The sequence below is a fragment of the Otolemur garnettii genome, unplaced genomic scaffold (genome assembly GCF_000181295.1).
Source record: "Otolemur garnettii isolate 467f Iridium unplaced genomic scaffold, OtoGar3 scaffold00233, whole genome shotgun sequence".
Taxonomy (NCBI): domain Eukaryota; kingdom Metazoa; phylum Chordata; class Mammalia; order Primates; family Galagidae; genus Otolemur; species Otolemur garnettii.
Genome location: NW_003852628.1, coordinates 1,933,216 through 1,948,776, shown reverse-complemented (window position 1 = coordinate 1,948,776; position 15,561 = coordinate 1,933,216). Strand labels below are relative to the sequence as shown.

The window sequence follows — 15,561 nt, the reverse complement described above, 5'->3', positions numbered from 1 at the left end:
AACAAAATAGCCCTGCATTGTGGCGGGCACCTGTAGTCCCAGCTACTTTGGGAGGCTGAGGCAAGAGAATTGCTTAAGCCCAAGAGTAGTTTGAGGTTGCTGTGAGCTGTGATGCCATGGCACTCTACCAAGGGCAACATAATGAGACTCTGTCTCAAAAAAAAAAAAAGAGAGAGAGAAATTTATAAGTTTTTTTTACTTTTTTTGAGAGTCTAACTGTCACCCTGCATAGAGTGCCATGGGTCATCATAGCTCACAGCAACCTTGAACTCCTGGGCTCAAGCAATTCTCCTGCCTCTGTTTTTCTATTTTTAGTAGAGACAGGAATCTTGCTCTTGATCAGGCTTGTCTCGAACTCCTGAGCTCAAGGGATCTGCCCATGTTGACCTCCCAGAATGCAGGATTACAGGGGTGAACCTCCTCGCCTGGTTCCATAAGTTGAAGCTCAAGATCCAGACCTTCCTGAAACTACTTTTATTGCTTTCCAGTTATTTGAATTGATAATTAGCCTTTCTGGTTTGTGCATTTTGTGTTTGTCCCTAGTAACCAGTATGGTCGTGACTGATACAAGATGTCTTGGGAAGATCAGAACGTGTTCTCAGCTGTGAGGACTCACCCCTGGGGGCCACAGCTTCACAAGGGCCTCTGCATTCTGGGCACCCAGCTCTGGGACCTGCCATACTCCCCATGTCCTCTGCAGACGAAGAAGTGGCTCTGGGGTGTTAAGGATTCCTAGCGGAATCTCACCTGCTCCATTGACCTGAGATGGGAGCAGCCTAGAATGGGCGGGGTCCAGAAGACCAGAGGTCAGTGGGACACTGAGGTGGGGTCAAAGGTACAGGAAGGGGGCAGCCCAGGGCAAAAGGGTCAGAGATGGGGTTCAGGGTGCCACTGGGGGAGTTGGGCATTGGATAGAAGGGGTTTCTGGATCCAGGCATAGGAGATGGAGACCTCACTCCAGTACCCTCACCTCTCCTCCTTGGAGGGGTCTGCAGAGGCCTTGTCTTCTGGCTGGGCCATCCTCAGGAGGCGGGAAGCCAGGCAGCCATGGTCTGGCTTCTGGCAGGGAAGAAGAGAAGACTCTCAGCTGTTCCACCATGCATGTAATATTTGGAATATTTACAACCCATATGGCAGAGACCCTGACCAATCATAACGGAGCTCCTTGCTGTCCCAGGGGTTAGCTCTTTAGTCCTAAATTGTGGGGATATCTGGGGCTCCCAAGAGAGAGGCCAGGGTGTCTTGAGTAGCGGGAGGACCCAAAACAAGAGATATTTGCCAGGTGGTAGGGAATATTTCACAAATTTTTTTTTTTTGAGACAGAGCCTCAAGCTATCCCCCTGGGTAGAGTGCCATGGCATCACAGCTCACAGCAACCTCCAACTCCTGGGCTCAAGCGAGTATCCTGCCTCAGCCTCCCAAGTAGCTGGGACCACAGGCGCCTGCCACAACGCCCGGCCATTTTTTTTTTTTTTGGTTGGCGGGCCCGGGCTGGGGATTCGAACCCACCACCTTAGGTGTACGTGGCTGGTGCCTTAGCCGCTTGAGCCACAGGCGCCAAGCCAATATTTCACAATTTTAGCAACCAGTGAAGCCATGTGAATGTGAGCCAGCTGAATAGCAGCTCTTGCCAAAACCCATTGCCTGAAAAAGTTCTAGACCATTCTCTTTCTCCCATATATATATATGTATATATATATATATATTTGCTTTTTTTTTTTTGAGACAGACTCTCATTTTGTCCCCTAATTAGAGCGCAGTGGCATCATAGCTCACAGCAACCTCAAACTCTTGGGCTCAAGTGCTCTTGCCTTAGCTTCCCAAATAGCTGAGACTACTAGCCACAATGCCCAACTATTGTTAGAGGTGGAGTCTCGCTCTTGTTCAGACTGGTCTCAAACCTTCGTGCTCAGAGCAATCCACCCACCTCAGCCTCCCAGAGTGCTAGGATTACTGTTGTGAGCCACTGCGCCTGACCATTTTTATTTATGTTTTTGAGACAGAGTATATAGCTATTGTCTTGGGTAAAGTGCTGTGGCATCATAGCTCATAGCAATTGCCAACTCTTGGGTTCAAGTGATCCTCTTGCCTCGATTTTTCTATTTTTAGTAAATAGATGGGGTCTTGCTTTTTGCTTAGGCTGTTCTCAAACCTGTGAGCTCAACAATCCACCTGCCTCAGCCTCCCAGACTGCTAGGATTACAGGCGTGAGCCACTGCACCCAGCTCTGTATATGTATTTTATAGAGGCAGGGTCTCACTATGTTGCTCAGCATGGTCTTGAACTCCTGGCCTCAAGCAATTCTCCCACCCAGGCCTCCTTACAGGAATTACAGGATTGAGCCACTGGGCTCCATACATTTGCCAAATGTAATACAATATGCCCTCTTTGTCTTCCCACACCAAGGAGGAGGCCTTGAAGTCTTTCCTCCAACATTTTATTATGAAAATTTTTAGATACACAGAAAAGCTTGAAGAATTATACAGGGGACTTCCATATGCCCACTACCTGGATTCTACCATGAACATTTTACTCTTGCTGTATGGCACATCTATCTATCTATCTGTGTATCCATCCATCAGACCCCAATTCTGGCCAGGTACAGAGTCCTACAGTAGGTTATCACGTGGGGTCCTGGGGAGAGGGTGGTGGGCAGCTTGGGCTTCTGCCCTCAGAGCCTCCCATTCTTGTTTGGGTGGGTGACGCAGGCAGGTAATAAGCAGCTAAAGAAGTAGATCAGCCTAATGACTAGAACCTCAGGGTGTTAGGAAGGCGGAAGGCAGGGGCAGGTGCCTCATGGAGGGGTGAGCAGGGTCGGGGAGAGGAGGAAGGAGGGGACATGGGGAGGGAGGGAGAGGCCTGCCTAGGTCCTCAGGGAGGATGAGAAGGATATAGGTGGTGCTGGGAAGGTCTAGATGGGGGCAGCTGCCTGATACCCAAGGGGATACTGGGGGTGGGGAGGATGCCAGATGCTCAGTCCCTGGGGGCCCTACCTGTTCTCGAGGGAGGCCTGGAGTAGCAGGAAGTGAAAGTGTTCTTCATAGAGAGGAAGCTGAGCAGGCAGGGGGAAGAGGCGGGGCTGAGGGTATTTGTAGTCAACCTTCCTCTCTGTTTCTGGGGGCTCAGGCCTTAACTGACTCAGCTTTGGAGGGAGGGACCATGGCAGGCTGGGAGTTCAGGGTGCAGAGCCACGGGCCCCTTTTATCACCCTTCCCAGTGTTTCTCCTAAAAGCCTGGAAATGGTTTGCTTTCCTTACTGGCCCAAGACCTAACCCCCTCCCTCCAGCCGCTCCCCTGGCTGCCTACAGAAAGGAACAGGACCCAGACAGTTAGTTGTTTTTGCTTTTAATTTGTCTCCATTAAGCCATGTCTTCTGGCCTCCTGACATGGGAAGTGGGTCCCAAGTGAAAGGGGCTCAGCACCCACTTTGGAAGTTGAAGAGAAAGACTAGGGAACCCTTCAGGCTCAGACCTGTCCCACCCTACTAGGTGAGAGTTGTTTGGAGGGCCCACACACCCACCTGGGTAGGTTAGCTTTGATCTGTTTGGCCATTGGCCCTGGGAGCGGAGCAGTAGAGAGTGGGGGCACTAAGCTCCCTATCCTGGGATAGTTAGAAGTTTTGGGGTGCTACTGGCCCCTGGGGACAGTTAGAAATTAGGGAGGTTTCCCTTTACCCCTGAGGTGGTTACAGACTGTGGCTGTTAGCTTTGGCCTCTAGGAGAAGTTAGAGACAGGCTAAAGTTGGGTGGGGGGCAGCGGGGACTCTAGTTTTGGGAAGAACTGGTTAACAGATTGGGGGATATTCTGAGCGCCCCAGACAAGAGCTACAGGTTAGAGGAGACCCAGGGTTGGTTGGGACTCGGCTATCCCCGAGGAATGGGGTGTCCTTCCTGGGGGGTGCAGTTGTCACTTGGGTTTCTCTCCTTCTATGGTAGTCCTGGTCGCCTCCTTGGCAGGTGGTGGAGACTTTCTGGGGGAAGTTGAAGTGGTGGGGTTGGCGGCTTCTGACCCCAGCTGGGCATCTATTCTGGCATGCTCCTTCTGAATAAGGTCTTCCAGCTCCTTCTGTGGGGGCAAAGCTCACAGAAGTCAGAGGTCACTGTGCATCATGGGATCAGAGGACCCAAGGGGCAGAGGTGGGATACAGGGACTGTGCTTAGAATAGGCGGGGGGTCCCCAGCTCCTCACCTTCCATCCAAGGAGGTCAGCAAGGGCCAGGCAGCCCTGGTCACAGTCACCCAGCCAGGCCACGTCCCTGCAGTGCAGCATGATAGTCAGAGCTCCCAGGCTTATCTGGAGCTGTGGCCAGCTTTTGGTGATCAGTCTGCCTGTGTGCCCTGCCTCCCTCCCCCCTTGGCCTTGTCCCTTCCAGAATGTACCCTTGCCCCAGGCCCAGGCCTCACCTGTAGGCCTTCTCAGAGTCAAAATCCATGGTTCCTCCCAGGCCCATCATCATTCCTAGGAAAGGATCCCTCTGTGGGAAAGGCGAGTGGTTGGGTGGGGGGAGAGAGCTAGGAGCACAGACCCAGGTGACCTGGCTTTGTATCCCAGCTTTGTGACTTTGGTCAAATGACTTGGTCTCTCTGTGCCTTGGTTTCCCTATCTGCAGAATGGGGCTAATCAGGGACCCTCTCCCCACATAGGGCTGTGGTGTTGGTCAGTTAATACATGGAAATGCTTGGGACAGTGCCTGGCCCGTGCTGTTTCTGCCTGTCTGGCATCCATTCCTGTTTCCCTTCTAGGGGAACACCCCTCCCCAAGAGGACATTCTCCCCAGCAGGTGTTCCCCAGGAAAAAGAACTGAGAGAGGGAGAGGGCAGACCCCTGATGGGCATGCCTCAGTCTGACTGGCTCTGACCCCTCCATCCCTGGAAGCACATGACTTTGTTGGCTTTGGCTGGTTTGAGCTAGAAGTCTGTCACTTGCTCAAAAGGGTCCTGAATGACCCAGACTGGACAGTCAGGGGCAGCCTAGACTGACCCTTCTGGATTCTAGAATCCCTGAGTCTGAGCTGAGAAGTCCAAAGCACTGGCATCTCCAGTAGGGACACTCTCCAAGGCCTGTCCTCTAGTTCCCAAAGAAGCCCATGGGAGGGCTGAGGGATGAATGGCGCTCACTCACCTGGCCGGCCTTTTCCTTGTTGATGAGTAGGCGTGGGGTAGAGAGAGGTGCCCTGGGGGGACAGCCAGCTGAGTGGGCAGGGCTGGCCCTTCCTGGCTCCCCCAGTCCCCAGCCACCCTACAGCCCCTACCCGACCTACTTGCTGATGAGGGATGCAAAGGGCTGCACCTGCAGGGAGGTGCCCATGATGATGAGGAGGTCCGCCTTCTGGAAGTCCTGTGGGGGCAGTGCCGGTGAGGGCTCAGGGACCCTCTGCCTAGAGCAAGCCACCTTCCCCGGCCCTGCCCCGGGCTGCCCTCCCCTCTTCTGGCACTTACTGACTGCATGCAGGAGAAGAAACGCGCTGGGAGATTCTCGCCGAAAAATACGATGTCTGAGGTGGAGACAGATGGACAGACACAGAGACAGAATGGGACAGTGACATAGGGAGACAGAGAGAACTGGCAGGACTAGAGCAGAGCTGAGGGAGTCAGGAACGGTGGGGACTGGCCCAGGGCGGGAGATAGAGGTAGCCAGAGGTTGGGTGGAAGCCTGGCCTTTGGGAAAGGGTCAGTGGGGGGAGGGGTTGGCTCCCACCCAGACCCACGCTCACAGGTTCCCGGCCTCAAGGCTCACCAGGCTTCACCACGCTCTGACATTTCTCACACTTGGGAGTCACCTCACTGAAGATCTTCTCTGAGTGTGGGGAAGGGAGAGAGAGAGAAGGCTGTGAGAGGTCCCAGGCTGGGGACAGCGGCCTCACCCCCATGCCCCTTCTTCCCTTGTCAACATATACACACCTCAGTCCCTGGAAAATCTCCTGGGTGTCCGCCCTGCTCAGAAACGACTTCCCTCTGGTTTTTTTTTTTTTTTGAGACAAGAGTCTCACTTTGTTACTCTTGGTAGAGTGCCATGGTGTTATAGCTCAGAGCAACCTCAAACTCTTGGGCTCAAGCGATTTCTGTGACAGACCCCCTCCTAGATCTTGAACATACACCATCTTATGACAATCATCCTTTTAATGCGTAGGGATTTAGGAAGATTGAAAGCATTTCTGTCACGTGCAACTCACAGAATTCTTTCTTTTTTTGCAGTTTTTGGCCGGGGCTGGCACCTTACTCCTTTGAGCCATAGTTCCACTCCAGAATTCTTTCTTTTGAGATAAGAGTTTCACTATGTTGCCCTCCTCATTAGACTGTTGTGGCATCACAGCTCACAGCAACCTCAAACTCTTGGGCTTAAGCGATACTCTTGCCTCAGCCTCCCAAGTAGCTGGGACCACAGGCACCCGCCACAGTGCCCAGCTATTTTCTTGTGTAGTTGTTATTGTGGTTTAGTTGGCTGGAACCTGCCAGCCTTGGTGCATGTGGCTGGTGCCCTACTCAATGAGCTATAGGTGCTGATCCTTTTTTTTGAGACAGAGCCTCAAGCTGTCACCCTGGGTAGAGTGCTGTAGCATCACAGCTCTCAGCAATCTCCAACTCCTGGCCTCAAGCAATTCTCCTGCCTCAACCTCCCAAGTAGCTGGGACTACAGGCGCCTGCCACAATGCCTGGCTATTTTTTGGTTGCAGCTGTTGTTGTTTGGCAGCCCGGGCTGGATTCCAACCCACCAGCTCAGGGTGTATGTAGCTGGCGCCTTAGCTGTTGCTGGCGCCTTAGCCACAGGTGCCAAGCTGCATTTTTTTTTTTTTAACTTGAGACAGTGTTACTTAAGTCTTGAGTAGCTGGGATTACAGATGCTCACCACAGCGCCCAGCTATTTTTTTGTTTTAGCAGGCCTGGTCTGGGTTCAAACCCACCAGCCCAGTGCCTGTGACCAATGCCCTACCCACTGAGCTAGGGCACCACCCACCCCACAGAATTCTGCTTCATTCAATCATTCATTCATTCATTCAACAAATAGTTACAGAGTATTGTTTTTGTTTTTTTGGACAGAGTCTCACTATGTCACCCTTGGTAGAGTGCTGTGCCATTACAGCCCACAGCAACCTCAAATTCTTGGGCTCAAGCGATTCTCTTTCCTCAGCCTCCCAAGTAGCTGGGACTACAGGCACGTGCAACAATGCCTGGCTATTTTTTGTTGCATTTGTCATTGTTGTTTAGCTGGCCCAGGCTGGGTTCAAACCCACCAGCCTTGGTGTAAGTGGCTGGCACCATAACCACTGGGCTTTGGGCACCAAGCCTACAGAGTATTGTATTAATGTCTGCAATTTACTTTAAGGTATTTCGTATGGATAGCACAATATCTGTGAGTGATGCATGTGACACTGCTGTAAAGGAGATGTAATGGAGTGATGTGAATTGTACCCTGTTCCCCACTGTATGCAGTGGGGCTATTTAGAAATCCTTAACCCAGGGGTCTCAGCTGGCATTTTATCAAAAAAGCCACACTGCAGAGGCCCTAGTACAAATGTGTCAGCCGCGCTTATCTCACGTGGACACCAGAGGCTTTGTTAACTCAGCATAAAGAATGTCCGAATTGGCTTTCCATGGGTAAGTGGCTTCTTAATCTGCACAATGGATGTCAGTAATAGGCTCTCCCAGGCATTTAGGATCCATGGTTGGTTGATTTTTTTTTTTTTCTGGGTGCTCTGTCCTTACATGAACAGTGAGTCTGTAGCAAGCGCCATAGTCTGTATGCCTAGGGGCAGCCACCAGGTTCACCCCAACCTGGCCTGTGTCTGTCATACTCCATGGGTTCTGACTATGCTATCTAATGTGGTCATCAAAGCTGTATGTGACTTGTACAATTTTTTTTTCTTTTTTGTGACAGGGTCTCACTCTATTGCCTAGGGTGGGGTGTAGTAGTGTCATCATAGTTCCTTGCTGTAGACTCAAACTTCTGAGCTCAAGCCATCCTTCTGCCTCAGGCTCCAGCCTCAGCTTCCTGAGTAGCTGGGACTACAGGCATGTGCCACTATGCCCAGCTTGACTTTTACAATGTATTTATTTATTTACTTATTTTTGAAATGAGATCTTGCTCTTGCTCAGGCTGGTCTTAAACTTCTAAGGTTAGGTGATCCTCCCATCTTGGCTTCCCAGAGCGCTAGGATTACAGGTGTGAGCCACCATGCCTGGCCATGACTTTTACAGTCCAATCAACATTAAGTAAAATTAAAAATTCAGTTCCTGGCTTGGCACCTGTAGCTCAAGCAGCTACAGAATTCAGAGGGCTTACCAAACAGCAATGACAACTACAGTCAAAAAATAGCTTATGGTGGGCACCTGTAGTCCCAGCTACTGGGGAGGCTAAAGCAAGAGAATTGCTTAAGCCCAGGAGTTGGAGGTTGCTGTGAGCTGTGACACCAAGGCACTCTACCCAGGGTGACTCTGTCTCAAAAAGAAAATTAAAATTCAGTTCCTGGCTTGGCACCTGTAGCTCAAGTGGCTAGGGCACCAGCCACATATACTACAGCTGGTGGGTTTTGAATCCAGCCTGGCCCACCAAATGACAACTACAACCAAAAAATAGCCAGGTGTTGTGGCGGGCGACTGTAGTCTCAGCTACTTGGGAGGCTGAGGCAAGAGAATCGCTTAAGCTCAAGAGTTTGAGGTTCCTGTAAGCTGTGACGCCATAGCACTCTATCGAGGGTGACATACTGAGACTCTGTTTCTAGAAAAAAACAGAAATTCAGTTCTTCAGATGCATTAGCCACAACTCTAGTGCTTAACAGCTACCTGTAGCAAGTGGCTATGGCTCTGAAAAGTGCAAATATGTTAATTTTGTCTGGTCTCAGAAAGTTCTATCAGATAGTGACCTTAGTGGAATGCAGCTGCATTTGCGTGGAAGAGCCTTTCATCCGTTCATGCCAGATAGAGAAGGACACAGAGTCCTAACCTCCCAGAATAGGCCACACTGCCCTTGAGGCCCAGTTCTTGAGTACAGCTGAACATGGTCTGGAGCTTGTGCCTGTGATAACCTAATGGTGAAGTGTTGTGGTGAGCAATGAACTGCCATCGCCCCCTCAAATCTTCAGGGGCCACTATCATCTAATAAATAGAGCCAAAGAGACCGGATGCGGTGGCTCATGCCTGTAATCCCAGCACTCTGGATTGGATTCCTTCAATGCCTTGAGCTCAGGAGTTCAAGACCAGCCTGAGCAAGAGCGAGACCCCATCTCTACGAAAAAAATAGAAAACTAGCAGGGTGTTGTGGCAGGCACCTATAGTCCCAGCTACTTGGGAGGCTAGGGCAAGAGGACTGCTCAATACCACAGAACTCTACCCAGGGTGACAGAGAATCCAAAAAAATAAAAAAAAATTAAAAAATAAAAAGAGCCAAAGAGCTTAGCAGGACAGAACTGTGGCCAGTGCTTGCAGACTAGCTTTTGGCACTGAGGAGTGGCCAGATGCCTCCAGCCTCACCTTTCATCCAGCTCAGCGGGTACTCATGTCGGCAGCTGGTGCCAACACAGTGTGACGTGTAGAAGGTGCCATGGGCCTCCACCAGGTCCACGGGCTCCAGCCCTGCCACTCGCTCCAGGGTGTCTACGTTCTAGAGGGAACAGAGTCAGGAGTTAGTTCTATCAGACAGTGGCCAGAAGGCACAACAGGGATTTGAGGCCATGAGAAGCAAGTGGGATAGTTGGGACAGGGCAAGAAGGGTGGGAGGGAGAAGCAGGTGGTGAGGTGTGTCTGAAAACTCTTCTGTTCATTCTGATGGTGCCACTGAAAGGTTAACAGTCATGGCAGCATAAAGGCAGGGGCCCAGACTGGGTTCAGTGACTCACAGCTGTAATCCCAGCACTTGGGAGGCTGAGGAGGGTAGATTGCCTGAGCTCACACATTTGAGACCAGCCTGAGCCAGAACAAGACCCCATCTCTAAAATTAGCTGGGTGTTGTGGAGGTGCCTGTAATCCCAGGGACTTGGGAGGCTGAGGCAAGAGAATCGCTTACACCCAAGAGTTTGAGGTTGCTGTGAGATGTGACACCACGGCATTCTAGTGAAGGCAACAAAGTGAGACTCTGTCTCAAAAATAAATAAATAAAAAAAAAAAAAAAAAAAAAAGGCAGGAGCCCAAACTCAAATGTCTGTGAAGGCAGACCCATCACTACCCAAACCCATATGGCGCTTTTCTGCAAATTCAGGCCACTTCACTTCCATTTTTCAGGAAAGTTGCTTTGTTAAAAGCAGATACTTGACAGCTACCTGCCAGAAATTTGTTGAAATATATGTACAAATTCATATTGTCTCTGTTGTACATGGAGCCCCCTCAGCTGTGGCATCCTTCACAGTACCCAGCCTGTAGTGTGTGTGTCAGCCCTGGCCAAGCAATAACGTAAATAAATGAATCAGGAGGGCTAACTTGTTCTTAAGCACACCGTTTTCCTATTTAGCGGGTGGGGTTCTTACCATGGTCTGTTTCCTAGATGGTTTATTAGCTTGTATTCTTTTAAGACAGAGATACTTTTTTTTGTTATTTTGTTTTTTGAGATAGAGTCTCACTCTGTTGCCCAAACTAGAGTGCCATGGCGTTAGGCTAGCTCACAGCAACCTTAAGTTAAGCTCCTGGTTCAAGCAATCCTCTTGTCTTGGTCTCCTGAGTAGCTAGGACTACAAGTGCCCGCCCCCAAGCCTAAATAATTTTTCCATTTTTAGTAGAAATAAGGTCTCTTTTTTTTTTTTTTTTTTTGAGACAGAGCCTCAAGCTATCCCCCTGGGTAGAGTGCCATGGCATCATGCTCACAGCAACCTCCAACTCCTGGGCTCAAGCAAGTCTCCTGCCTCAGCCTCCCAAGTAGCTGGGACTACAGGTGCCCGCCACAGCGCCGGCCATTTTTTGGTTGCAGCCATCATTGTTGTTTGGCGGGCCTGGGCTGGGGATTCGAACCCGCCACCTTAGGTGTATGTGGCTGGCGCCTTAGCCGCTTGAGCCACGGGTGCTGAGCCAGAAATAAGGTCTCAATTTTGCTCAGGCTGGTCTCAAACTCCGGAACTCAAACAACCCTCCTGCTTCAGCTAGGATTACAGGTTCAAGCCACCGTGCCCGGCCCACATACTCTCTATTATGTATTAAACAGATGAGAATATTCTTTTCCACACGGACATTTGTGTTCTCTCATCTTTCCTAAAACACACAGCCCTGCTGGGGCAGCTTTTGATTTTCCTATGAGGAAAGCTGCTGAAGTAAGTGCTGAAGCAGGTGCTGGCCGAGAAGACTGGCAGAGGTTACACAGAGATGGCCTGTCACCATGGCCCGCAGCTGAACTTAGAAGGTTTCCCAAAGACTCAACAAACAAGCAAAAGGGTTTTCTTTCAAGGGCAGACTGCCCGACCTGCCTTCTCTGTTCCCTGCCAGCAATTCACTTAATTCCAAACCATGCATACAAAGAGTCACTGTCACTCTTCCTAGTGTCTATAACTTCTCTCCTCTCTCCTCTATTATAAATCCTGGTTTTGCCTTTGGTACTTGACTCAGTCTATTAACTGACTCCCTCACACATAAGTAAGCAACGTGTATGCAAATTATTAAAGAGAATGCAAAAGAACTACCTAAATGCGTTATCCTTTGATAACATTTTTGCTAGAGAAACCAGAAACAACAGGAATAAGGTTGATCTGTATATACTGCTATAAGACAATCTCTCTAAGACATTAAAAGGTACCAATCCCCCCTCCCCACAAAGGTACAGAACAGGTTGGACATGGAGCTCAGGCTTTTAATTCCAGCACTTTGGGAGGATCACTTAAGGCCCAGGAGTTCAAGTCCAGCCTGGGCAACATAGCAAGATCATTACCTTGGCTGGGCTCAGTGGCTCCCACCTGTAATCCTAGCACTCTGGGAGGCTGAGGTAGGTGGAACACTTGAGCTCAGGAGTTCGAGATCATCCTGAGCAAGAGTGAGACCCCATATCTACCAAAAATAGAAAAACTGGCTGGGCATTGTGCTGGGTGCTTGAGAGGCTGAGGCAAGACGATCTCTAGAGGGCTGAGCGTAGTGGCTCACACCTGTAATCCTAGCACTCTGGGAGTCCAAGGCAGGTAGATTGCCTGAGCTCACAGGATGGAGACTAGCCCGAGCTAGAGTGAGACCTCATCTCTAAAAAAAAATAGCTGGGCAGGGCGGTGCCTGTGGCTTAATGAGTAAGGCGCCGGCCCCATATACCAAGGGTGGCGGGTTCAAACCTGGCTCCAGCCAAACTGCAACAAGAAAATAGCCGGGCATCGTGGCAGGCACCTATAGTCCCAGCTATTTGGGAGGCTGAGGCAAGAGAATCACCTAAGCCCAAGAGCTGGAGGTTGCTGTGAGCTGTGATTCCACGGAACTCTACCGAAGATGACAAAGTGAGACTCTGTCTCTAAAAAAAAAAAAAAGCTGGGCATTGTGGCAGGCACCTGTAGTCCCAGCTGTTTGAGAAGCTGAGGCAAGAGAATCGCTTACACCCAAGAGTTTGAGGTTTCTGTGAGGTATGACACCACTATACTATCCAGGGTGACAAAGTGAGAAAAAAAAAAACCCTACCTCTAAGAAATAAAAAAAACCCTACCTCTAAGAAAATAAATTAAAACATTATTAAAACATTAAAAAAAACCTACCTCTAAGAAAATAAATTAAAACATTATCCAGGTGTGGTGGCATGTGTCTGTTGTCCTGGCTACTTGAGAGGCTGAGGTAGGAAAATTGCCTAAGCACAGGAGATAGGGGATGCTGTGAACGATGATCATGTCACTGTGCCCAGACAGGGCATCTGTGCAAACAGAGGTAGATGTCATTTCCTCTGGCTTTTTTTTTTTTTTTGAGAGACAGCCTCATTTTATCGCCCTTGGTAGAGTGCCATAGCATCACAGCAACCTCCAACTCCTGGGCTTAGGTGATTCTCTTTGTAGTTTTTTTTTTGGCTGGGGTCAGGTTTGAACCCACCACCTCCAGTATATGGGGCCAGCACCCTACGCCTTTGAGCCACAGGCGCCACCCCTTAGGTAATTCTCTTGCCTCAGCCTCCCAAGTAGCTGGGACTACAGGTGCCCGCCACAGCAACCGGCTATGTTTTTGTTGGAGTTTGGCTGGGGCTGGGTTCGAATCCACCACACTCGGTATATGGGGCTAGAGCCCTACCCTCTAAGCCACAGGCGCCATCCATGTCACTTTCTCCGGGTGAACCTTGGGGCCCCACATCAAGGCACACAGCTCAGTCCCTGAGCTGGGGCTGGAGCTCTACCCTCATTTCCACAGCCAGAGCCTATGGCAGGCATAGCATTATATAGGGCATTTAGCTGCTTGTGTCATCTGCTACCTTCCAAGTGCAATATTCTTTTTTTTTTTTTTTTGAGACAGAGCCTCAAGCTGTCCCCCTGGGTAGAGTGCCTTCGCATCACAGCTCACAGCAACCTCCAACTCCTGGGCTCAAGTGATTCTCTTGCCACAGCCTCCCAAGTAGCTGGGATTACAGGCGCCTGCCACAACGCCCGGCTTTTTTTTGGTTGTAGTTGTTGTTTGGTGGGCCCAGGCTGGATTCAAACCTGCCACCTCTGGTGTATGTGGCTGGTGCCTTAGCCACTTGAACTACAGGTGCTGAGCCTTTTTTTTTCTTTTTTGAGACAGAGTCTATGTCGCCCTGGGTAGAGTGCTGTGAGCTCTACAGGTCACAACAACTTCAAACTCTTGGGCTTAAGCAATTCTCATGCCTCCAAAGTAGATAGGACTACAAGCACCTGACACAATGCCCAGCTATTTTTTGGTTGGAATTGCCATTGTTGTTTAGCAGGCCCGGGCTGGGCTCAAACCCTCCGGCCTAGGTATATGTGGCTGGTGCCCTACTCATTGAGCTTCAGGAGCTGAGCCTTTCCTTTTTTTGGAGACAGTCTAACTCTGTCACCTCTGGGTAGAGTGGCATCACAGCTCACAGCAACCTCCAACTCCTAGGCTTAGACTACAGGCGCCTGCCACAACACCCAGCTATTTTTAGAGACAAGGTCTCACTCTGGCTCAGGCTGGTCTTAAACCTGTGAGTTCAGGCAATCCACCTGCCTTGGCCTCCCAAGTGCTAGGATTATAGGTGTGAGCCACCTCGCTCAGCCCCCCTAGTTTTTCTATTTTTACTAGAGATGGGGGTCTCACTCTTGCTCAGGGTGGTCTCAAACTCCTGACCTCAAGCAATCTACCTATCTCAGTCTCCCCAAGTGCAGGGATTACAGCTGGTAATCCCTGGTGAGTTTAAACATCATTCACGTGCTGCCTGTTCATCTGAGACCTTCCCACTCAAGTCTAGATGTCCCTGTCCAGCTGTCCTCCTCCTCCAGGTGGGTGTCTGTCCATTAGGCAGTCTGACCTGGGCACACCTCACACCACAACCCTCATCTGCCCTGGCCTGTGCTTCCCACCATCTCAGTAAAAAGCAGCAGGTGCTTGGGCTAAAGCCATCAAGTTGTCCTTGGCTCTCCTCTCTCTGTCACAGCCACAGCCAATCCATTAGCACATACTACAGTTTCATCTTCCAAATGGATTTGTAACTTGTCCTTTTCTCCCCTCCTCGGTGCAGCCTTCACCTCTCTTGCTTGGACCATCTCAGCAGCCTCCCGGCTGGTCTCTGTGTCCCCCTCCGCACAGACCTCATAGTCTGTCTCTCACATGCAGCCAGAGGAGCCTGTGAGCACCCAAGTCAGGTCACGTCCCTCCCTGTTCATAACCCTCCTGTGGCTCCTCCTCTCTCAGGGGCAAGGTCGAATTCCTCTCTGTGGCCCACAGGCTCTCTGATGTACCCTCATCACCTCCCTGACCTCATCTCCTTAACTCTCCTTATCACTCCCTCACATCCAGCTTCTTGGGATTCTTTGAACACAGTCTTACCTCAGCACCTATGCACTCACTTTGCCCCTTAGCGTAGAACACTTTTTTTTTCTGAGACCGAGTCTTACTCTTTCACCCTGGGTAGGGTGCCATGGCCTCATAGCTCACAGAAACCTCTGCAAACTCAAAATCTTGGGCTTGAGCAATCCTCTTACTTCAGCCTCCAGCGTAGCTGGGACTACAAGGTGCCTTGTTGTGAAATCATACACAGAAAGCCCCTGGCTTTAAGGGAGCTGTTTTGTTTCATGCCTGAGAATGCCCATGAATAGAACTGACTTTCTGGGCAGAAGGGCAGGTTTATTCCGAGCCTGGGCCCCTTTGAGAATGAAGGAGGAGGCTGTCCCCTCCTCTGCCTCCACCACCAGCCCCAGGCAAGAACGCCTATCCCAACCTGTGAAATCGGATCTAAAAAGCCCTTGTCCTCCCTCTGGTGGCAGGTCCTGAAGCTGCAAGGGCCAAACTGCTGGGTGCAGGAAGAAAATACAAGAACACCTATTTATCTTCAAGGGTTATCCCTCTATTTTATCACTTGGGCTCTCAGCTATTATCTACGACATGTGCAGTCCTGCTGTAGTCTAATCATTTGGTTTCAGTACATACTCGTAAAACAGGCAGAGACACAAATGTTTTTTACTGGTAGGGTTGTGAGAACCTGAAAATCATACTGATT

The 15,561-nt window shown here is 50.3% G+C and overlaps 2 protein-coding genes across 2 annotated transcripts in view; both read right to left on the bottom strand.

Annotated features, from left to right (window-relative positions):
- Positions 1-1,020, bottom strand: part of RINL (Ras and Rab interactor like) — an 8,175-nt gene extending 7,155 nt beyond the window's left edge. The window contains exons 1-2 of the mRNA XM_003802164.3: positions 971-1,020; positions 617-776 (exon numbers count right to left, since the gene is read on the bottom strand). Of these exons, the coding sequence (XP_003802212.1) occupies positions 617-776; positions 971-1,020 (210 nt within the window). The remainder of the gene's footprint in view (positions 1-616; positions 777-970) is intronic.
- Positions 1,021-3,328: 2,308 nt separating this feature from the next.
- The window catches only part of SIRT2 (sirtuin 2), a 27,620-nt gene continuing 15,387 nt past the window's right edge, over positions 3,329-15,561 (bottom strand). The window contains 9 exon segments of the mRNA XM_003802143.3: positions 3,329-4,005; positions 4,008-4,065; positions 4,189-4,255; positions 4,404-4,474; positions 5,122-5,173; positions 5,261-5,337; positions 5,439-5,494; positions 5,737-5,796; positions 9,468-9,597. Coding sequence (XP_003802191.2) covers positions 3,785-4,005; positions 4,008-4,065; positions 4,189-4,255; positions 4,404-4,474; positions 5,122-5,173; positions 5,261-5,337; positions 5,439-5,494; positions 5,737-5,796; positions 9,468-9,597 — 792 coding nt within the window. The 3' untranslated portion in view covers positions 3,329-3,784.